General features: G+C 42.3%; 1 protein-coding gene across 1 annotated transcript; it reads left to right on the forward strand.

The window, feature by feature from the left end:
- Positions 1 to 20,283: 20,283 nt before the first annotated feature.
- LOC311003126 (parvalbumin-like EF-hand-containing protein) lies at positions 20,284 to 23,615 on the forward strand (the record flags this gene model as incomplete). Its single annotated transcript, XM_083994811.1, has 4 exons — positions 20,284 to 20,389; positions 21,181 to 21,316; positions 22,810 to 22,925; positions 23,572 to 23,615. The coding sequence occupies 4 exons, from the start codon at positions 20,284 to 20,286 to the stop codon at positions 23,613 to 23,615; spliced, it is 402 nt and encodes a 133-aa protein (XP_083850937.1).
- Positions 23,616 to 24,005: the final 390 nt, after the last annotated feature.

Consider the following 24,005-nt stretch of genomic DNA (forward strand, 5'->3'; position numbering starts at 1 on the left):
TTCAGCACCACGGTCAGCTCCACGGCCCAGAGCAGCTGTTTCTGGAACATCAACGTGTAGGAGGGAAACCAGCACACACACACACAAACACACACTCATTCAGAACTACAACATGATTTTTAAAAAGACAAATCCATGACAGTGGGAAGTGAAACCCTAAATTCAGTCTATTTGACTTCCTCTAGAACAGAAACAGACTCGTACGAGAGAATAAAGACGATTGTGTTGGTTCGGTTGTTTCTGCTGCGGCGACTGGACGAAGTGAAGTGAGGATTTATACAATTCAATTAATGTGTTTTGAAAAGGGCAGGAGGCCATTATGAAACCACGGTAACCAGCAGCAGAGACGCAGCTGAGTGTACACACACACACACACACACACACACACACACACACACACACACACACACACACACACACACACACACACACACACACACACAGACCCAGCCTCCTACTGGTTCACACTAGTCTGAACACACACTCCACTCTGCTCCACTGTATAATCCTATTTCTTCTCCTCTCTCTCTCTCTCTCTCTCTCTCTCTCCATCCACAGACTGGATGCTGCACCTTTCGGTTGCCACGGAAACCACGTGAATGACAGGCCGCTTGCTCGCTGCTTATGCTGCATAATGATAAAGACAGAGAAGAAAAAAAAAACACACACAAAACCCCACCAGCTCTTACAGTGATTCCTGATTCTGATTATTCCGCCACCATGAGCCAATCTGCCTCCATCCATTGTTTTCCCATAATCCTCCTCTTCCCCCCAACGCTAATGGGATAACTGCTGCTCCAATTAGAGGCCTCTCTCTCTTTCTCTCTCTTTCTCTCTTCACCTTTCACCTTTATACGGGCTGCACCTTTAAAAAAAAAAAACCCCTGCTCAGCTGGGGGAGGGACAGATGTTCCAGCTGTGTGTTCCTAGCTGCACTCTGCAATAATTTCTATTGATCTGTTGCTATTTATTTTATTTATAGTCTTTTATACAGTTCTTATCATGCGCTTACACTGTGATTTTATTTTATAGCTACAAACACTTCTACATTTGTTCCTGCTTTTACACTGCACACTCAGCTGGCTTCTACTGTACTGCCTCATCTGTGTTTATTCATTTATTTTATTTTTATTTCATTGTCCCATTATTGTATGTACTGGTCTGCGTTTTAACTGTTTTAACTATCTGGATTTAGTTTAGTTTAGTTTATTAGTTTATTAAGGGACAGTGTGCAATTACATTAATCATTTGCAGAAAAAAAAATGAAGAGATGGTTGCACCAGATTTAGCTCACAGCTCATTTTCATCTGTAGTCCCTACACATAACATAAAAAATGAAAAAATACACAGAAAAAACAGACCACAAGCTACGGATGAGCAAGAGACACCTGAATTTCCCTACTGGGATTAATATCTATAATCTATCTATCTATCTATCTATCTATCTATCTATCTATCTATCTATCTATCTATCTATCTATCTATCTATCTATCTATCTATCTTTAAAATAAAAAAGGGGGGGGGGGGGGGGGGGGGTCATCATATATTTACACACCTGACACTTGATTTCTCCTTAAACACACACACACAGCTGCAGATGAGGAAGATGACATCATATCTATAGGTACTGCTGCTCTGTATAGATGAAGATGATCGATGACATTCTGTTTGTTCGTGTGTTTTTTTTCTTTCTTCACAATCACAGAGCGTGCAAAGCAGTGTGTGTGTGTGTGTGTGTGTGTGTGTGTGTGTGTGTGTGTGTGTGTGTGTGTGTGTGTGTGTGTGTGTGTGTGTGTGTGTGTGTGTGTGTGTGTGTGTGTGTGTGTGTGTGTGTGTGTGTGTGTGTGTGAGAGCGGCGGAATGTGTGCTCACCGGGGCTGAAGTGGGAGCTGAGGGCAGATCCGCGGCTCATCAGGGCCGAGCCCAGCGTCAGGAGCAGGAACAGCAGCATGTTGGGTCGGTTCGGTCGGGTCTTATTATTTCTTCCAACACCTCATTTCATTTCCTCCCTCCTTCCTCCTGCAGACCGGCCCCTGCTGCTGCTGCTGCTGCTGCCTCCATGCATGCTGCCTTCTTCTCCTTTTCTCCTTTTCTCCAGATGCTGACACTCCTCCGGAAGTCACAGGTCGCCTTTTACCTTTTTATCCCCCTCCTCTACTGTAAAATGTAGGAATCAATCGCTGCAGAAGAGGAGGAAGCTGCAGATGAAGCAGAAGATGCAGAAGAGGAGGAGGAGGAGGAGGAGAAGTCCTGTTTGATCGCTGTCAACTTGATCCAGATTTTTTTTTTGTCTGTTTTCTTTCCCTCCTCTCACGCAGCTCGGACACACACAGTCACATCATCATGTGTCGATCAAATAATAAAAAAGACAAAAAGACAAAACCTCGAGAATCAGTGGCGGAGAGCAGAGCCGGGAGCTGTCCGAGGTGCTGACAGCAACAGCGCCATCTTGCTCGGTAATGAGCCCAAATACAATTTATGGAGCGTTTTTTTGCGCTGGAGGAGGGAAAAAGGGAGGGGGGAGGAGGAGGAGGAGTGTGGAGGGGAAAGGAGGCTCCTGATTGGCTACTGTGCTGCTGCTGCTGCTGCTGCTGCTTGAACATGTTGAGCTGACTGATGTACAGTAGAGAGCAGGAGGAGAAACACATCATGCACTTTCTATTTCTAACTCACAGGACGAAGGAGCAGATCTATGATGTGTCATATGAATCTCCCTGCATGTGTGTGTGTGTTCGTGTGTGTGTCTCCCTGCATGTGTGTGTGTGTGTGTGTGTGTGTGTGTGTGTGTGTGTGTGTGTGTGTGTGTGTGTGTGTGTGTGTGTGTGTGTGTGTGTAGCTAGATAATGATATTATTACACGTACAGGAAAAAATCTCCCATCAACCTCCTGTGATGTAACGACGGCGGGGAAAGACTGTTCCCTCTCTAATCCTACTGTTCATACATGTTCATAGAGGAGAGGAGATGAAGCCCCTCCCCCACTCCATCACATTCATCCTCTCCCTCCCTCTCCTCCTCCTTCTCCTCCTCCTCCTCCATCAGACTGCTTCCTGGCAGCAGAGACTCAACTTCAGTCATTTTTTAAGTCCCACATGAGGCAGAAACGTCACCGACACCGACTGAACGACCACAGGAGGAAAAGAGTCTGAGTCTGATCCCGGCTTCATCAGATTCTCTGCTCCTCGGCTCTTTGAGGCTTGAGGACCAGATGTAATGTGTCATTTATTATTAATAGACATATAGTCTCAGTGAGTTTATATATGTGAACAGAAAGTGGGCAGTGTGCAACACAATATGCACATTTAAAAAGCTGATAAGACAGTCATTCCTCTCTCTGAGCTGCGACCAGCTGATGTGATTAACACACGATGCGTTTGTTCCTGTTGGAAACCAAACGTCTCTGTGTTGTGACCCTGTTGTGTTCTTGGCTGGACGACGTGGGCGACTAAACTAATCACACCGCTCCTGGTCCACGGCCAACGTCATATACTGGACCTCCTGCTCTCCTCCTGCACTGGAGCTGCTCCAGAGAGAGACTGTGATCCAGCTTCAGGTCCTGGTCCAGGTCCATCCGGCTCTCCACCTGAAGGTCGAGCTGCAGGCTGCAAACACAAAAAGCTTCTTTACATTAGTGATTTTAAACCGGCATAGAGCCATTTGTGCAGCTGTAAGAGATGAGAGGCAGGTCGGACTACATCCTGGACTGGTTGTCAGTGTGTGTAACATTCAGAGCAAAGGTGTGAGTTCACACCTGGGTTCTCACATCCTCATCCGACTCCACTGAGCAGAAATAATCTAATATTTGTCTTATTTCTTGTCAAAATGTCTAATTTCTACTCAATACTAATCTCTTTCTACTTAAAATAAGACTCATCACCTAAAAATGAACTTGTTTTTAGATCATTTTCACTTGTTTCAAACTAATTTTCAATTGAAATAAGTAGAAAAATCTGCCAATGAAACAAGTTTTTTGTGCTTGTAATAAGGAAGAAAAACTTGCTCCACTATCAGATTTTTCTACTTATTTAAAGTGGAAAATTTGCTTGAAAAAATTAAAAAGTGTCTTAAAAACAAGCTACTTTTTAATGTGATGAGTCTTATTTTAAAGCAGAAGTGAGTGATCCGGTCGTTTTCGCTAATGCTGCGTTCCAGGCAGGCTTTTGAAATCGTAAATTACAGCTTCAAGTCACAACTTACGACTTTGTAGCATTCCAGGCAACCCACTCGTGTTTTTCCGACCTGTTTTACCGGTGAAAGTCACTATAACGGCCACTCGTAACTTCCGACCGGTGAACTCGTACCAGATCGAACTGGTACCACTTCACGGTCGGAAAAATACGAGTTTCCTTGAACGCACCATAACAGTCCTCGTCGCTACGTCACCACATTCACGGCGTTCCTTGGCTGCACACACAGCCCTGCATGCCGTTCTCTCTCCTCATTGGATAAAAACTGTAGGATACGATAAATGTTTTCTCTTCGGCTCAGAGCAGAGCAGAGGGACTGAGAGACCCGTGTTTCAGACCAAACACTCTATGTAAGTGATTGCTGTCGGAAGATAGAACTATTTAAGACTTATATTAACACAAATATGTCACTCACTTCTGCTTTAAGTATAATGAGATTTGTTTTGACTAGAAATTACATTTTGACTAGAAATAAGACAAATATTCTTGGTAAGATTTTGAGTTTTTGCAGTGTAGTGATTTTAAACAAGCGTGCAGCCATTTGTGCAGCTGTAAGAGATAAGAGGCGGGTCGGACTACATCCTGGACTGGTTCTCAGTTTGTGTAAACTGTTCCCAGGTGTGAGTTCAAACCTGGGTTCTTCCACACATCCCCATCTGACTCCACAGAGCAGAAATTATCTGAATACTTTATCATCCTGAAGGGAAATCTGTCTTAGACAACATTGCTACATCAGCTGCATTTCATAATAAGAGAAACAAGGTCTTACACATTACACATGGAGAGATACTTCATTAAGATGGATTTATATTGCATTGACCTGCTGCTTTAAATCAGTTGCACTGAGAATATAGAAAAAAGAGAAAAACAAGAAACGGATCTAAACAGAGCAGAGGTAAAAACAAAAGCAGGACATTTATAAAGACAAGTGCTCAAAGCTCCTGCAAGTCTGTGGAGGTCCTGAAGGCCACACTCATTCATTCATTCATCATCATCTTTATACAACAGAACCATTTGTGTTTCCTCCTCCTGCCTCTGAGCGGTGGGTTTATTCATAAAGGCCCATTCCGTCCACTCACAGCAGCTTCTTATCGCTGACTGCAGCTTTATCTGCAGCAGAACACACGCTGCTGGACGTTGACAGAGCTGCAGGAATATGAGCGTTACATAAAGTTGTAGAGCTAGTGAGCACTCTGGACCTCCTGCAGCCCAGACGGAGGATGTCATCGCTCTCTCTCAGCGAAAAGCAGAGGAACGAGACCAGAGGATGATGAATGTCTTGTCATCTGTGAAACCTGATTCCATTTCAGAGCCGTCTGCTCCGTAATGGAGTCACAGTTTGATGAATAAGAAGTCGGAGGAGGAAGATGTGCAAGGACACAGTTTATATTGTACAAGTGCCTATTTCTGGACACTTGATTTCTCTGGCAGGAATTCTTCCTCCTAAATCTTTTCACTCCTCCTCCTCCTCCTCCTCCTCCTCCTGCTGCTGCTGCTCTTGTTTCACTGTCTCATCACGTCATATTCGACTCTCTGATAGATACACTGTGTTGCATGTCTGCTGTTTCCCTGGAAACAGAAAGCAGAGAAGAAGATGGGATTCTGGGTCGGCGTGCTTTCCAGTCGCTTCACATCTTACATCAGATGATGAGCAGGAGGTTAAAACTACAGTAGATATCACTGCTCACATATAGACCCAATCGCCTTCTTGTTTGCAACTACTTCCGGGTAGAAAACCAGCACGTAATCTGAATGAGAACAGTAGTAACGAACGAGAGTTTAACTTTATATCATATTTTTCACGCCCTATCACCGTTTAGACAAATCTGAAATGATTGAAGAAACATTACTATTTCTGTGTGTGTGTGTTTTGTGTTGCTATGTGTGGTAGTTATAACGGCAGCAGCAACACTACCGGTAGTAGCTCTAAGCTAACATCAGGACGTCAGCTGTTAAAACCCTCCCGTTGTCGAACACGACATGAAACTACTCCAGTTAGCTCAGTCATGTTGGAACTCAGATATCCACTGGAAAAAAAATTTCTTGGACCGTTTATTGAGTCACTGAGTTATTAAAAGTTAAACAGCTAACTTAAAGTAACATTGCAGAGTTTTTCGGCCTTAAAATAATGTTTCCAGACTCATTGCAATGGTAGAAAAATGGTTAATAGGATGAATGGTGCTGCCGCTGCAGCCTGAGCCGGGTCGCGTCGGCTGAAACTGCACTATGTAACTTCCCTGCACGGGTACGAAACACTGCCCCCCCCTCCTCCCCCCCTCCCCTCTGCGTCGAGGGAGAGACGTGGTGGGTAAAAGCGAAACTACGGTTCTCCTCCGGTCGTCGTCGCCGTTGTCGCCGCCGCCGCCGCCCCCCCACCCCCCCACACCCTCTCCCCCCCCTCCCCCGACCACCTGCCACACAGTCTCCTTGTAAACATGTGGGAAATACCGTCGTTTATTATGGGAATAAACGCTGGATGCGCTCGCTGTTAAGTTTCGTTTTCGTTTTTCCCCCCAGATGGTGGAAGCACTGAGCTGAAACTCCGCAATGTTGCTTTAACGTTAAAGGGACAACGAGGAGTTTTGGAAAAGTGAAGTGTTTTCACACTACATTTATGAGCCTCCGCACCGTGAAATTCTTTGACCGGCGCAAGACAGACTCATGTTTTCATTCATCAAGAATTAAAGTCAGAGGTTGGAAGACGATCACATACCATCGTAGTTCCCACCATAAACGGCGATTCGGCGGCGTTATTCTCATGACTCGCCACAAAACCGAAAGTAAGGAAACGCTGGTCGGCTCAACCAGCATTTCCACCACCACTAATAATAACAAAATAACCATAGAGACAAAACCATAGATTTATCGAAAATGGACCATTAACAAGTGGTAACGTAGATTCATCCACATATGAGACTTTTTTATTGTCGAGGAATTTTTCGTTCTGCTGACGGAGAAACTCCTCGTTGTCCCTTTAAGGGTTAGCCCTGCCAATTTACGCTAACCATGACTAATTACAAAAATGTGCACACATAAATGGTAATGTTTGTCCAGTCATTGGTTTTATGAACTTTACAAACATCAGATTAGTCTAAATGGTGATATAGTGACTTGAAAAACTCTTGTCTGTCACTATTGTTCTCGTGCTGGTTTTCTACCCGGAAGTAGTCGTAAACAACAAGGCGATTCGTTCTATAAGAAAATGTTGCAGAGACAAAATTGCACAAGTGGGATGTACAGTAAATCTCCAGTCCATCTCCATCCTCACCCCACATTTCAGAGACGTGGCCCCAGCTTTAACAGCCCCCCCCGGAGCCCCGGTCACTCCACACCGGGGCAGCTGTGAGCGGCCGAGCTGCAGCTCTCTGGTTTCACACCGGCAGCTTCAGGACCGACCGGATGCTCTGAGCCTTTAACTCTAACGTCTTAACGTCAGGCAGAAATTGGCTTTTTAGTCCATCGACTCGACTGAGAGCAGCATTTCACGATTCCTTGGCTCTGTGAAAACCTGTCAGAGAACCGGTGGATAAATCTAAAAAACTGCTTTTGTGGTCAATCTGAAAACAATGCTGCGGTTAATGGCTGCTGAGAAGTTGACATTTGGGATCCGGCTCAGAGGCTGCACAGCTTTTACTGCTGTCAGGAAGATGCCTGTGTGTGTGTGGACAGATTGTGTTGCTGCACACAATTAGAGACAGACCAAAGGGGCTTCACTGTGTCTTTTATAAACTGCATTAAAAACCTCATTTAGCTTCTGTTTTTAATTAGAAAATCAAATGTATAGAAATCATGAGAAGCCTCAGTGGCGGTTTGGGGAAAATGGTGCATTCAGGGCCTCTGACATACTGGGACAAGAGAGTAAAAACCTGAGACCCTCCTCCTCCTCCTCCTCCTCCTCCTCCTCCTCCTCCTCCTCCTCCTCCTCTCTGCATGGGCAAATAATTAGAGGAAGAGCAGGGAGAGTAATTAGGACATCTAAGTGTTTGTTTGTGCTTCTGTTGGGCTGTTGGAGTTAAATCTGAGTCCTGCAGCAGAAACCTGGTCCACAGGGAAAACACAGTGTTGGAGTCACATGGATCCACTCAGAGAGTCTGCAGGAGACAGAGACAGAGGAGCTGTGGACTGTTGTTGCTACACTGCAAAAACTCAAAATCTTTCCAAGAATATTTGTCTTATTTCTTGTCAAAATGTCTCATTTCTAGTCAAAACTAATCTCTTTCCACTTAAAATAAGACTCATCACCTAAAAATGAACTTGTTTTTAGATCATTTTCACTTGTTTCAAACTAATTTTCAATTGAAATAAGTAGAAAAATCTGCCAGTGAAAGCAAGTTTTTTGTGCTTGTAATAAGAATGAAAAACCTCTTAGTTTGAAACAAGTGAAAATGATCTAAAAACAAGTTAATTTTTAGGTGATGAGTCTTATTTTAAGTATAATGAGATTGTATTTTGACTAGAAATGACATTTTGACTTGAAATAAGACGAATATTATTGGTAAGATAAGAGTTTTTGCAGTGTTGTTGCTCTGCAGAGACAAAGAGAGACAACGTCCCGGCTTTGGACTGAGTCGTGTCGCTTCTGGAAACAGCAGATTGTTAATTTGTCGAATTATATCTGAAAAACTCATTTTGCTAATTTGCAAGCTGTCTTCATGTCCTCAGAGGACGGGACCAGAGGACAGTTTGTCTTCTCTAACTTTATAGACACATGAATTAAAGCAGCTCTGAATCGGCCTGATTGAGTTTCTCTCTGCAGATGAGTTTGTAATTTGTTTCTCACCGTCTTTCTCCTGGAAACTTTCACTTCCTGAAGGTCTAGAGATAAGTGAATCTTTATTGATGACCTCATCCTGCACTGATTGGGGTGTCCACATAAAATCGAACCAATCAGAAGCCTTGGTAACCTTTTAATTTACAGGCTGCTAATTAAGTGATAATGTCAAGAAATAGCCTATAACAGTCAATTTAATATAATGTCATGTTTTTCCTAAAGACAAAAGATTACACATGCTTTTCATGCTTAGATTTTTTCTGGGGAAGTCTTTGCAATTGTCAATTACAATCAATTATTATGTCTTGGTGATATTTCTCAACATTATATGACAATGACCATTATTTCTAGGCAATTTCTAGACATTATGATGCAATTACTTGTTATTTATTGGCCTTTTCTTGACATTATCGCGTTATTAGCGGCCTGCAAATTAAAGGGTCCTGCCCTTCGACCTCTCTTATCCTTTTTTTTATACTTTTACTTTCTAAAACATCTGTCAACAGGAAATAAGAAAATAAAATTCAACCCTGCAGTCTGGAGCCATGTCATACTGACTCATCATTTAAGGATGTTTAAGACTCATTATTGGCTGTTGCAGCAGTGACGGCGTGCAGGATGCAGCCTGTTGTTACGTTACGCTGTATGACAGGATGCAGCTCGGCATGTTCACACATCATTAGGAGGTCGTCTGCTAAAACTCTGGAGTGTTAATCCACCACGCTAATAACGTACGTCTGTTAGATGTGACGCCTCAGCTGAGTGGCTCTTTATGGAGTCAATTTCAATTAAGCTCTGAGGCTCGTCGGACGAACCCTTCAACGCCCAGTTCAGGGATGTTAAAGGGATTAATTACCCTGTCTTTATGTTCAAAAAAAAGAAAAGAAAGAAAGAGCAGCAGGATTTAAAGGAACGGAAGAGATTTTGGTTTTCAATTCTCTCTCCTCCGGTGAAGCGAAGCGGCTGCAGAGGAGAATCGACCCTCTGATCGATGCTCTAGGAGTCATTTTACTTGAAGGTTTCAGTGAAGTGTTGCACAACAAAACCTCACTCAATAAACTCTCCTGCACACAGGTCACTTCATCATGAAAGCCGAGGTCAGAAACACACTGTACACACACACACACACACACTGATTCACAGCTGAATGGATCCATACTGAGAGTCTCTGTTGTTTCTAATGAGAAGGTTCAAGATGATGGAGAATTGATTCCTTGAAATGGATCAAACAAACCTGTTTCAGGCAGTGAATCCAATAGATTTCAGAATAAAACTCCTGAAACCAACTGCTGGGCTCAGTTTCTCAGTTGCTCAGTGCATTTTGGCTTTGATACTTTCACAGTATTAATATAGAACCTAGAGCTGCTTTATAATCACACTACACATGGACATCTACCTTTATACTGTATGGAGCTTTAACACAAACATCTACCTTTATACTGTATGGAGCTTTAATACAAACATCTACCTTTATATATAAAGGTAGATGTTTTAGTTCAGGGGCCACAAAGAGCTTTAATACAAACATCTACCTTTATTTTGAAGGAGCTTTAATACAAACATCTACCTTTATTTTGAAGGAGCTTTAACACAAACATATACCTTTATACTGTATGGAGCTTTAATACAAACACCTTTATTTTGAAGGACCTTTAATACAAACATCTACCTTTATACCTTATGGAGCTTAGCCTACTAGCTACTTTATGGAGCTGTGGATGTGAATGAACCAACCGGCTAAAACCCGACGTTGTTCCACGTGCCACAACTATTTCACCTGAAATCTCAGTCAGCACCACATCTGAGCACGAGGAAGCCACAGGTGAAAACCTTAAAGAGACTCCAAGGAAACATTTCTTACCTCGACTCCTCCTGATGAACCCCAAACAGTCACCAGCAGCTCTCCAACAGCGATGATGTCATCCTCATGTCCACCAATTGACCCTTCGCCAACTCCTCCCACAAACGGCTATTGTCCAATCCTACGTTAGCAACCGTAACTATAGGCCTGGCAAGCTTTCCGCAGTGAATCATTACGTTTGCTTTTGTGGACACATTTTGAGACTAGGACGAAAAACATTTGTTTGTAGAGAAGGATGTTGTTGCTGCTGCTGCTACTAGGACCCCTTCCCCTGCCGTTAGACCGGCCTCCCCTCCCTTCCCATGGACCAGTCTGCCACCCAGTCCTCCCATCGAGCTGACCGGCTCTCCCTGCCCCCCCCCCCCCCCCCCCCCCTCACCAGAGGCTGCCTTCATCAACTCCTGCTAACATTTCCATATTCCGCACATTCTGTGACAAACTGTAAACTGTTTCTTGTCTGTAACAACATCTATTGCACGTCTGTCCGTCCTGGGTGAGGGATCCCTCCTCTGTTGCTCACCCTGAGGTTTCTCCTGTTTTTCCCTGTTAAAAGGGTTTCCATGGAGTTTTTCCTCAGTCGATGTGAGGGTCTAAGGACAGAGGATGTTGTTACGATGCCATGTAAAGCCCTTTGAGACAAACTGTTTGTAAAAACGGGCTATACAAATAAAATTGCCTTGCCTTGCCTTGCCTAGGGCGGCGGCGGCGGCGGCAGCAGCAATATAGAGATGTTCAGATACGAGCGGACTTTTATTTCGACTTGAGCAAGTGTAAATATGGGGATAACCATATGTTCACCTCCGAAATGACAGCTGTACTTTTACGGCTTTTACCTGGGCTTTCAGGCGAGGGATCCTCCAGGCAGGGACTGCTTTCACTGACTGATACAGCGGTGGGAGAAAACAAAACAGCAGCCAAAGCTGTATGTGGTTCACAATCGCCCAAAAACTTGCAGTTTGACAACGTTTCATGACCAGTGAGATGACGTAAGTCTTCGTGGGTTGATAGACGGTAAAATTACCGGTCCTTACTGCTGCTCTGTACATTGTCCAGTCGTGTCGTTGAACAGATGTTTTATCCTCCTGCGCGAGTCACGTCACTGAAAACTATGAATGATCTTTGTGACTTCTTCTCTCTATTATCTCAGAACAGTTTATCCAGAAATTTGCTGATATTTCCTTTGAAATCGATACCAAATACTGCCAGGAGCATGGCTGGGAGTGAAAGCTTGCCCGCCGTAGCAACAGTAACCAAGGGGGCGGGGCTTACGCGAAGGGTCAATTAGGTCCTCTCTGTCGCCGTGTTTATTGAATGCAAAAACACTAGGCCTAACAACCAAAACAAAACCAGTGGGGAAAGCCCGCCAACCTGAGAGCTACTGCAACTCGGAGGGACACTGCAGCTCGAATGCTAAAAAAAAACAAAAAACAAACAAACATTGTAAACACGAAAAACAGCCCATTACACCAATTTACTGGACACGTCGTAGTCTATTTCAAAATGAGAAACAAAGAAAACAAAATTCTCATATCACATAGGTGACATTTATTTTTCAGTGAATGTTACACAAGTGTTGTCAAAATATGCATATTTTATTTCTTCTTTTATAGGCCTAAATGTCATAACCTGATAGCCTATTATATAATTTATTCTAGATAACATGGGGGTATCTCATTAATGGTGTATGACAATGTGCCTTGAGAATGTGTGGCATTAATTCAGTTCATGTTAAGGTGCATAAAAGAGTTATGTCAAAAATATAAATAATTTGCAGTGGTTAAAATATGCATTTTCTCACAGCACATTAATCTGGCAGCAGCAGCAGCAGCAGCACAGTCTGGAAACACACAATAAACACAACCCAGTCTGTTTCTCTCTACTCACCGCCATTTTTTCCCACCTCGTTCTTTTTCACCCTCCCTTTGACTAATTACAAAGATGTCTACCTTTATTATAAAGGTAGAAGCTCCATACGGTATAATACCGTATGGAGCTTTAAAGGGATAGTTCAACATTTTGGCAAATTGACCCATTGCCATAATCCCTATAGTCATAGCAGTAGGTTCGTTACCTTTATTTGTCGGTGCAAGCTGTTTTTAGAACGGCGGAGCAGAGCCGTGAGCTGCTCAGAGCTACGCTACGGAGGCTCATGGGATTTCTTGGGTTTCCCTCATCAAACTCATCAAATACACAATCCAACAACTCCACAATGCTCTGGTGGACAAGTTGTGACCTGCACATTCACCACACTATGAGATAATAACACAACGTTACCACACAGAGTTGTTTTAGAGGGAAATACAGAGACTGCTTGATGAAAAACTGTCCCTGAAGGCAACGTGCATCAGTGGTTTTGCATGAATTTCCCTCTAAAACAACTCTGTGTGGTAACGTTGTGTTATTATCTCATAGCGTGGTGAATGTGCAGCTCACAACTTGTCCACCAGAGCGTTGTGGAGTTGTTGGATTGTGTATTTGATGAGTTTGATGAGGGAAACCAAGAAATCCCATTAGCCTCCGTAGCGTAGCTCTGAGCAGCTCACGGCTCTGCTCCGCCGTTCTAAAAATAGCTTGCACCGACAATTAAAGGTAACAAACCTACTGCTATGACTATAGGGATTATGGCAATGGGCCAATTTGCCAAAATGTTGAACTAACCCTTTAATACAAACATCTACCTTTATACTGTATGGAGCTTTAATACAAACATCGAATGAGCTTTAAACTACATCATAGTATTACCTACACAGTGATTCTTCCCATCTGTTCTGGTTCAGTCTTTTAAAGCCGCTCCACCAGCGATCACTACCTTGTGCTTCACTGATGAGCTGCACATGGCTGCTGCTCCGATCCATAATAAAAACACACAGACATCTGCTGTGTTTCATACTCTCTAGCTTTTAAAACCTGTTGTTGTAAACCTGCTGGATTCAGGCCGAGGTGGTCTGAGGCTCAGACTCGGCTCAGTCAGATGTGCTCGGGTCGAAAAAATCTGGATTTCCAACCCTCTGGATCAATACACAGCAGGGATCATCACACTCAGGGTCTCTATATAGCCTAGTACACAGGTTTCTACAGGCCCGTGGACATTTGTTCTTCTATAAATAACGTATCCATGGCGATGGCTTATTTCTTTGCACACAGAACATTGTTCAAAATCCTCACAAATACCATCTCGGCCTCGTGGGCTGTGCTGCACTTGTAGCGAGGCATCGTCTGCTTCGGCGTGAGCACTGATCTATACACAATTGCCCAGAAGTGCTCATACGTTATTTAAAGGGATAGTTCACCCAAAATTGAAATTTCAACCTCACATTATCTCCTCCCCCTCATGTGGACTAAGGGCTGGGAGAAGTTTCAGAGTCCTCCGTGGCTTCTCTGAGTTACAGGGGGTCTCGGCGTAGCAGTGCATGTCCATATAACGGTTGCAAATGGATACCAACTATCTTCGAGAAGCTTCCGCTACAAAACAAGCTTGAAATATAGACTTATTTAATTTTTTTCGGGACAATTTCGCATTTCGGGGCTTCAATACAAGACGGACATTACATACGAGCAGCATGGAGGTATTTGGATGTTTTTTGGTGTGTCTTTTTGTTACGAAGACAGTTGGTATCCATTTGCAACCGTCATATGGACATGCACTGCTACGCCGAGACCCCCTGTAACTCAGAGAAGCCACGGAGGACTCTGAAACTTCTCCCAGCCCTTAGTCCACATGAGGGGGAGTAGATAATGAGTGAATTTTAAATTTTGGGTGAACTATCCCTTTAACGCACATGTTAGCACAGCACACACAGACACACACACACTGCTGAGTTATATAACAGCTCTGTTTCTGTCTGCCAGCTCTCTGCCCTGCAGCACTGTGTGTGTGTGTGTGTGGCGAACATGCAGCGACCTGATTACCTGCCTGTGGTGGCGCTGGCAGGAAGTGTCGCCCTGAAACCAACGAGCACCGCTGAGACGGAGATGTCGCACCGCCAGAGCTGATGACACGAGGGGAAACAGCTGGACAACTACAGATGTTCAGGGTCAGAGTTTACACTGCAAAAACCCCAAATCTTTCCAAGAATATTTGTCTTATTTCTTGTCAAAATGTCTAATTTCTACTCAATACTAATCTCTTTCCACTTAAAATAAGACTCATCACCTAAAAATCTACTTGTTTTTAGATCATTTTCACTTGTTTCAAACAAATTTTCAATTGAAATAAGAAAAATCTGCCAGTGAAACCAAGTTTTTTGAAAAGTGTCTAAAAACAAGCTACTTTTTAATGTGATGAGTCTTATTTTAAGTATAATGAGATTTATTTTGACTAGAAATGACATTTTGACTAGAAATAAGACAAATATTCTTGGTAAGAGTTTCAGTTTTTGCAGTGTAGAGCAGCTGTATAGGAACAGATTTCTACATCTTGGATCGTGCACCGTTGTTCCCACGTAGCCGATTATTATTATATCCTGTAAATAACAATATAACCAAGGAGGAGACTTAGTCATGATCCTAGAAATAAAGAAAGTATGAGAGGCAGCTCTGCTCCAGGTTCAGTAGCTGGTGAGAGGAGATGAGCAGCAGGCTGAAGCTCTTAAAGATGTGATGAAGATTTTATAAAACACTGAAGGAGCTGCCAAGACTTGGAACAGGACCAGCTGCTCTGTGAGGCGGCTAAATGCTAAACAAGCGGATATGTGAAGAATAGGAGGTTTAAACACTGACCGAGCTTACATTCTTATATCACGTCGGCCTGTAGACCTGTGACGATAACAAATTTTGCTGGACGATATATTGCCCCACAAATTATTGCCGATAAACGATATTATTGTCAACATTTTTTGAGAACAAATTAACCACTAATATAATAATAATATTTCATAATAATGCAAGTAGACCTTTTCAAATGCAATACACTTTTATTTCTCATGAGTTAAAAAGTGACGTAGCGCTGCAATAGTCTTTAAGAGTAAACAGGTGATTTCTATAATCTGGAAATGATCTAGATACTAAAAGCTGTTTCTGTGCCAGGCTGTAAACATGTTGATTTAAAGGGATAGTTCATGCAAGGTAAATTCATGCAAAACCGCTGATGCACGTTGCCTTCAGGGACAGTTTTTCATCAACAGTCTCTGTATTTCCCTCTAAAACAACTCTGTGTGGTAACGTTGTGTTATTATCTCATAGCGTGGTGAATGTGCAGCTCACAACTTGTCCACCAGAGCGTTGTGGAGTTGTTGGATTGTGTATTTGATGAGTTTGATGAGGGAGACCAAGAAATCCCATAATGAGCCTCCGTAGCGTAGCTCTGAGCAGCTCACGGCTCTGCTCCGCCGTTATAAAAACAGCTTGCACCGACAATTAAAGGTAACGAACCTACTGCTATGACTATAGGGATTATGGCAATGGGCCAATTTGTCAGAGGAAGTGTAGTGGTTGGTTGTTCAGTTAAAGGATCTACACATTTAATACATCTCATCCTTAGGACCATAAAAGTGGAGTGTGAGGAGAAGTCGGTGGATCTCATGAGTCAGTCACATTCGTCCTCAGGGAACATGAACGCCTCAGAAACATTTTATGGCAACTGATCCGACAGTTGTTGAGATATTTCAGTCTGGACGGAGACTCTGAGACAGAATCTGTCGTCCCCAGAGCCCAGCTGTCGGCCTGAAAACAATTATCAGAGCAGGAACAGATTTACAGTAGATGATGTCACATCTGAAACCTCTCAAACCTCCAGACTTTCCAACAACTCCCCGAGTTCTGGCAGGAAGGAGCAGAGTGACGGCTCAGACTGGATTCCTCTCTCTCTCCCTCTCTCTCTCTGCTGTAAAGCTGCTTCGAGCTGTTTATCTGAACGTTATATTAACTCTGAGGAGAAGAAGCTGCAGACTGATGCACCTCGGCTCACACACATGTAAACACTGCAGCTGTAGGTGTGTAGACGTTGTTGAACTGTAGCTACCTGCACTGTCTTCACTTTATTATTCATGAAACCTGACAGTGATGCTGCGTTCAGGAACAACGTGTTACTGCCACAGCTTCCACAAGTCTGGATGCACCGAGTTTATTGTCTTGTCCTGTCCTCTGGTTCAACCCCATCAATGGGCCTAGTCATAAGAAACAAACAAATAGAATACAAATAACAAGTAAATTCTCAAAAGAATTTACAAGATTAGTCAAACATTTGCACTCAAATAAAACATTTGCACTCCTGAAGCCTGGATGTAATGGAATTTATCATGGACTTGAATACATTGCAGAACTGCAGGTTTTATTAATTTGACCGGTTTTACCTTTTTTGTATAGTTTTATTGTTTTATTATTTTTATTATTTCACTCTCGGTCATATAATTATTTTTATATGCAAACATTGAATGTAGCACTCTATATGTACTGTTGGTTTTATTCTATTGGTTTAGTTTTTCTTCGTATCGACTGCGCACATACAGTAGCACTTTAGCTTAAGAGCTGCTGGTCTTCAGATTTATTGATTTTATTGATCTATTTGTAGAGTGGAAGCACCCTTCACTGTTTTGAATGTGTGTTAAATATGTGAAAGTACTTTGTATGAATGTCTCGTATGTATTGTTTTGTGTATTGCAGTGGCTCAGAGCCCAAAAAAATTTCCCTTCGGGACAATAAAGTACAATTCAATCCATTCAGAGATACCAGACTTTGGAGTTTGAGCTCTGACTGCAAACTAACTGTTGCAGTAACTCGGAGGAGAAAATCTAAAAGCTTTCTTCCCCATTTCTGTTCTCACCTTTTAGGAACAGTAAAAAATGACAAAAGTCCTGAGAGCGGAGACTGTACACTGCAAAAACTCAAAATCTTTCCAAGAATATTTGTCTTATTTCTTGTCAAAATGTCTCATTTCTAGTCAAAACTAATCTCTTTCCACTTAGAATAAGACTCATCACCTAAAAATTAACTTGTTGTTAGATCATTTTCACTTGTTTCAAACTAATTTTCAATTGAAATAAGTAGAAAAAAAGTTTTTTTGTGCTTGTAATAAGAAAGAAAACCTTGCTCCACTGTCAGATTTTTCTACTTTCAGTGGAAAATTAGCTTGAAAAATTTAAAAAGTGTCTAAAAACAAGCTGCTTTTTAAATGTGATGAGTCTTATTTTAAGTATAATGAGATTTATTTTGACTAGAAATGACATTTTGACGAGAAATAAGACAAATATTCTTGGTAAGATTTAGATTTTTTGCAGTGTATAGGCCCAATTATTCAAGATTAAAAGGGATGATAAATCAGATGGAATCATCTCAGGAATAGCCTTGTAAATCAGCACATACCAACGGCCTCAGTTTACTGTCTGTCTGCTGCACAGGAGCCGAGACTTTACGGCTCCGTCGGGGGGAAACAGAGAGACAGGTGCAAGGCCACCGGAGGAGGGTCCATCCTTCCTGTATATAAGAGACAGAGGAGGAGGAGGAGAGATGGAGAGTGGGGGGTCAGGAGGCCTTGAATCTGGTGAGTAGACCTGGACAGGAAACACTGGAGACCGAGTCAATACTGTAAATATCTGGTAATGATTCTGTGTGAGTGTTGTCGGCTCGTTGTCTTTACTAAATTTCCTGCTGCTCATTTGTCAGAGTTAAAGTAAACAAGCTGTTTGAAGACGTGCTGGGTGTTTCTGTTTGATCTGCCGCTGCTGCTGCTGCTGCTGCTGCTGGGAGTCAGGTTTGTATAATCTGTGTGAGACGATGAGGAAAAAGCTCAGACTTGTTCCTGATAGAGGAGGAAGAGGAGGAAGAAGAGGAGAGAAATGATGAAACAACCTGTAGAAAAGCAGCAATCCTCTTCAGCGTTATGATGTTTACTCCCTCGGCTCACACTCTGCAGGTCGAGGACGCCAGTGGCGTGCAGGGGGGGGCCCAATTATTGAAAAGCGCGTGCTAAAGTGACCTCTAGGAGCCAAAACGCGCATTAAAGTGCCCTCATGGCAGCCAAAACGTGTGCTGAAGTGCCCTGAAATGTGTGCTAAAGTGCCCTCTAGGAGCCAAAACGTGTGCTAAAGTGCCCTGAAATGTGTGCTAAAGTGCCCTCTAGGAGCCAAAACGTGTGCTAAAGTGCCCTCTTCAGTGGCGAGGATGTGCCCTTTTTTTTCCTTTTCGCCCCTGCCCTTCAAAAAGTCTGTGCACGCCCCTGGAGGACGCCGTCTCTCTGAGATCATCTGAGTATTGAGACACGGACTAAAAAATTTCCATGACCTACCTCAGTGATGAGTAACACCCCCCCTCAGCGCCCCCCCTGCTATGACTAATCACTTCAGCAGGTAAATGAGGCTGCATTGATTTGAAGAAGGTGCCGGGGCGACGATGATGATGATTAACAAGCTCTGAGAGAAAATTAGAGGAAGACGAGCAGCTCGTTAGAGATTCATTCAGAACGGAGAGAGGGAGCGCCGGCAGCTGCTGTCAGTCACTGAGGATGAGGAGGATGAAGACGAGAGAGGAAGAGGAAGAATATTTATACTGAAGAGAGCTCCTCTCCTCACATCCTCTGACCTTGTTTTTTTATTTCAAATGAGGTGAAAAGTAAAAAAAAAGATGAAAGTCAGAGGAGTCGAGTTTGTTTTATCTTCTCGGCCTCGAATCACAAATCATTTCTGTCTCCGAGGGCCGAGGAGGGACTGAGAGACTCGTCTGTTCTTCCTCTTTGACCCTCGAGGACAAAAACCGAGATGAAATGAGAAACAAAGGAGAGAAAACAGGACGGAGGCAACGATGGAAGAAGGAAACCAGAGAGGCACGGAGGAAATGAAGCAAGGAAACGAGGGAAGGAAGGAAAAAACACATGAGCATGTTTCCTCTCTGTGCTAAGCTACGCTAACTCACAGCTTTCAACAAGTTTTCTCCTCAGTGGAAGAGCAGAGGATGTTGTCATGATGATGGGATGTAAAGACAAACTGTTTGGGCTTTACAAATGAAAGAGTCAGAGAGAAAACAACAACTCTGTAGTTTTGTACACTCCAAAAACTCAAAATCTTACCAAGAACATTTGTCTTGTTTCTACTCAAAATGTCATTTCTCTTCAAATCAAATCTAATTCTACTTAAAATAAGACTCATCACATTGAAAAGCAACTTGTTTTTAGACACTTTTTACTTCTTTCAGGCAGATTTTCACTTGAAATAAGTAGAAAAATCTGACAGTGGAGCAAGTTTTTCTTTCTTATTACAAGCACAAAAAACTTGCTTTCACTGGCAGATTTTTCTACTTGTTTCAATTGAAAGTTTGTTTGAAACAAGTGAAAATTACCTAAAAACAAGTTAATTTTTAGGTGATGAGTCTTATTTAAAGTGGAAAGAGATTAGTTTTGACTAGAAATTAGACATTTTGACAAGAAATAAGACAAATATTCTTGGAAAGATTTAGAGTTTTTAGATGTTATAAAGCAGCATCGGTGTGGTGACCTTCCTCTTCCCTCCTCCTGACCTCCAGGTGAGTCGTACAAGATGGAGGACGACTTCAGGCCTCAGGTGAAGAAGGTGGCGGTTGCCATGGGCGCGGCGCTCACGGAGCAGGACGTCGACCGCATGCCACACGGGATGAGAGCACAGGGTGACACTGAGTGTGTGTGTGTGTGTGTGTGTGTGTGTGTGTGTGTGTGTGTGTGTGTGTGTGTGTGTGTGTGTGTGTGTGTGTGTGTGTGTGTGTGTGTGAGATGCAGTCATACACTAGACTACACTGCAAAAATTCAAACTCTTACCAAGAATATTTGTCTTATTTCTAGTCAAAATAAATCTAATTCTACTTAAAATAAAACTCATCACATTAAAAAGTAGCTTGTTTTTAGACACTTTTTACTTTTTTCAAGCAAATTTTCCACTTTAAATAAGTAGAAAAATCTGATAGTGGAGCAAGTTTTTCTTTCTTATCACAAGCACAAAAAACTTGCTTTCACTGGCAGATTTTTCTACTTATTTCAATTGAAAATTAGTTTGAAACAAGTGAAAATGATCTAAAAACAAGTTAATTTTTAGGTGATGAGTCTTATTTTAAGTGGAAAGAGATTAGTTTTGACTAAAATTGAGACATTTTGACAAGAAAGAAGACAAATATTCTTGGAAAGATTTTGAGTTTTTGCAGTGTAAATAAACAAAACAAAACAAAAACACTGTGTGTGTGTGTGTGTGTGTGTGTGTGTGTGTGTGTGTGTGTGTGTGTGTGTGTGTGTGTGTGTGTGTGTGTGTGTGTGTGTGTGTGTGTGTGAGAGAGATGCAGTCATCCACTAGACTAGACAGTGACTGCTGTGATGCTCATTTACGTGTGAGTCATGAGGATGAGGATGATGAGGATGATGATGATGATGTCACCGCCTGTTGTCATGGTTCCTGGTCGTTCCTCTGCAGGAAACTTCCACTACGGCCGCTTCCTGGACTACATGAGGCAGTTCAGCACGTCGGAGCAGAGGGAGGAGGCGGTGAGGAAGGCCTTCGCCACGCTGGACAAGGACGGCAGCGGATACATCGAGTGGAACGAGATCAAGTACGATATGATACGATACGATACGATACGATACGATACGATACGATACGATACGATAAACTTTATTGTCCCGTTCAGGGAAATTTGTCTTGGACTCTGTAGCTGCTCCATAAATGCCTTGATGGCCACAATGACAAAAACAAAACAAAACAAATAAAACAATACACCTCAGCCTTATCAATCCTGCACAAAAGACGTAACAGCATTGCACATATCCCATAACATAACACATATATACGACACAAAGATGAAGCTTTTGTCTGTGGTATATTGATGTGTTGATGAGAAGAAGCAATCACCACCGACACGTCCTTTCTTGTAGTCAAAAAAAGAGTTTATTAGGCTATAAAAAAGAAGCATGTCACAAAAATGTCGAATCTTGGAGCATCTCTGGTGCCAATGTGAGAGCTCTCCCCTTGTCTCAAAGCCATAACCTCACACTGCAAAAACTCAAAATCTTACCGAGAATATTTGTCTTATTTCTAGTCAAAACAAATCTCTATATACATATACATATACATACATAGTTAGACATAAAAAAGTAGCTTGTTTTTGGACACTTTTGACTCATTTCAAGTCTATTTTCATTTTAAGTAAGTAGAAAAATCTGATAGTGGAGCAAGTTTTTCTTTCTTATTACAAGCACAAAAAATTGATTTTTCTACTTATTTCAAGTGAAAATTAGTTTGAAACGAGTGAAAATGATCTAAAAACAAGTTTATTTTTAGGTGATGAGTCTTATTTTAAGTGGAAAGAGATTAGTTTGACTAGAAATTAGACATTTTGACTAGAAATAAGACTAAGAATATTCTTGGAAAGATTTAGAGTTTTTGCAGTGTATGCTTTCTAACTTCCAAAACTCCACCTTCTCCTAACAGAAGGATGTAGCTGACCAGAATAGTCATGGACAAAAACAGGAACTAAAGACAGGATCTAACTTACAGAATTTACAATCCTGCATTCAACCACTTGACAAGGCTATAACATAAACATAGATAAAGTATCCTCAATGCCCAACAGGAAAAGGGTGAATAACAAGAAACACATTTCCCAGGGTAGGCTACATTTCACAAGAGTCACTCATTATCTCATCTATTAGATTACTAAACACCTAATCCAACATCTTTATATATGCTGTAAATGTATGTGCGTCTTCTCTCTCATAACATCTGCATTTATTTATATTCATTCTATTTGAATATAAACTGTCAGTTGTCACAAATGAAGTTCCTATCGTCCTTCAGATTTGAATTGACCTGAATTAACCTAAATTGAGGATAATAAACCACATGTCTAAACTTATTTCCCTACAGGAGGAGACGAGAGAGTCTGTTTGTTGGGACTGTTTCTGTGGCAGATTAATCCACATTTCATTTTCTCCTCAGTTCTTTACAACATGTCAGGACAGCTTTCATTCATTCATTCATTCATTCATTCATTCATTCATTCATTCATTCATTCATTCATTCTTCTGGTCTGGTGTGTTTTCTCAGGTACATCCTGTCCACGGTGCCCGGCGCCGCTCCAGCAGCTCCTCTGTCAGACGAGGAGGCCGAGGCCGTGATGCAGGCCGTGGACGCCGACGGAGACGGACGCATCGACTACAGAGGTGAGGAAGAGGAGGAGGAGGAGGAGGAGGAGGAGGAAGAGGATGAGGAGCTTTATCCTCTTTACTCTCTTATTTCTCTGTGCTGCACCGACCTGCAGCCACCACTGAGGGTCAGCATTTAGTCACTCTTCACATCTGTGGAGGATCGAACATGGCTCCTTATGGCAGATTTAACATTTATCCAATACACTTTTATTTTTATAGCACGTTTTAAAAACAACAAGGTTACCAAAGTGCTGCACAACAGATACACAAACAGTAAAATAAATAAAGTTAAAGTTAACAAACAGTGAATTAAAAGCATATAAAAACACTAAGAAGATCAGATAAAACACTAAGAGATATAAAAATGCAATAAATGAGACCACGCAACTCTCATTCTGTATTAAAAGCCAAGGAGTAAAAATGAGATTTAAAAGCTGAGTTTAACTCTCTGGAATTAACATTGTAGATATCAACAACGTCTTTCTGACTAGTCCTAATTACATTTTGAATAGTTGGATTTTTCATTCATGATATCTGTAATTCAGTTTTGCCTCGTGAAAAAGAACATTTCAGATCCACAACTACATTCTTCCTATATAGGACAAATGACGTCACTTTTGCCGTTCATGTGTATGTAGTCTGTTTCATCTTCTCTGTGCAGAGTTCTCAGACCTGGTGAAGATGGAGAAGAAACCGGGGAAATAGAGTCGACGTGGTTCATCGATGCTCCACAGTGACGCTCTGGTGTGTGTGTGTGTGTGTGTGTGTGTGTGTGTGTGTGTGTGTGTGTGTGTGTGTGTGTGTAGGACAGAAGAGGAGAAGCTCCACACACCTGAGCTGAGGGGAGAGTGTGTTGTGTTGTTCAGGTCACTTTGTGTTACAGTAGATCGAGGTTTGTCAAAAGTTCCTGGGTCAATGTTTGTCTGCTTCTTCTGTTTGTACAGTTGCAAAAAAATAAATAAACAGTTTGCTAATCAGACTGAGTTGTGTTTGAAGGTTTAGATCAGCTGATTGGACCTGTGTTGTAGATGTGAACAGAGTTCCTGAGCTGCTGCACCGACTCTCTCTCCCCTCTGGGTGGCAGCACTTCACTCC

Source organism: Trachurus trachurus (genome assembly GCF_905171665.1).
Source record: "Trachurus trachurus genome assembly, chromosome: 19".
Taxonomy (NCBI): Eukaryota; Metazoa; Chordata; class Actinopteri; order Carangiformes; family Carangidae; genus Trachurus; species Trachurus trachurus.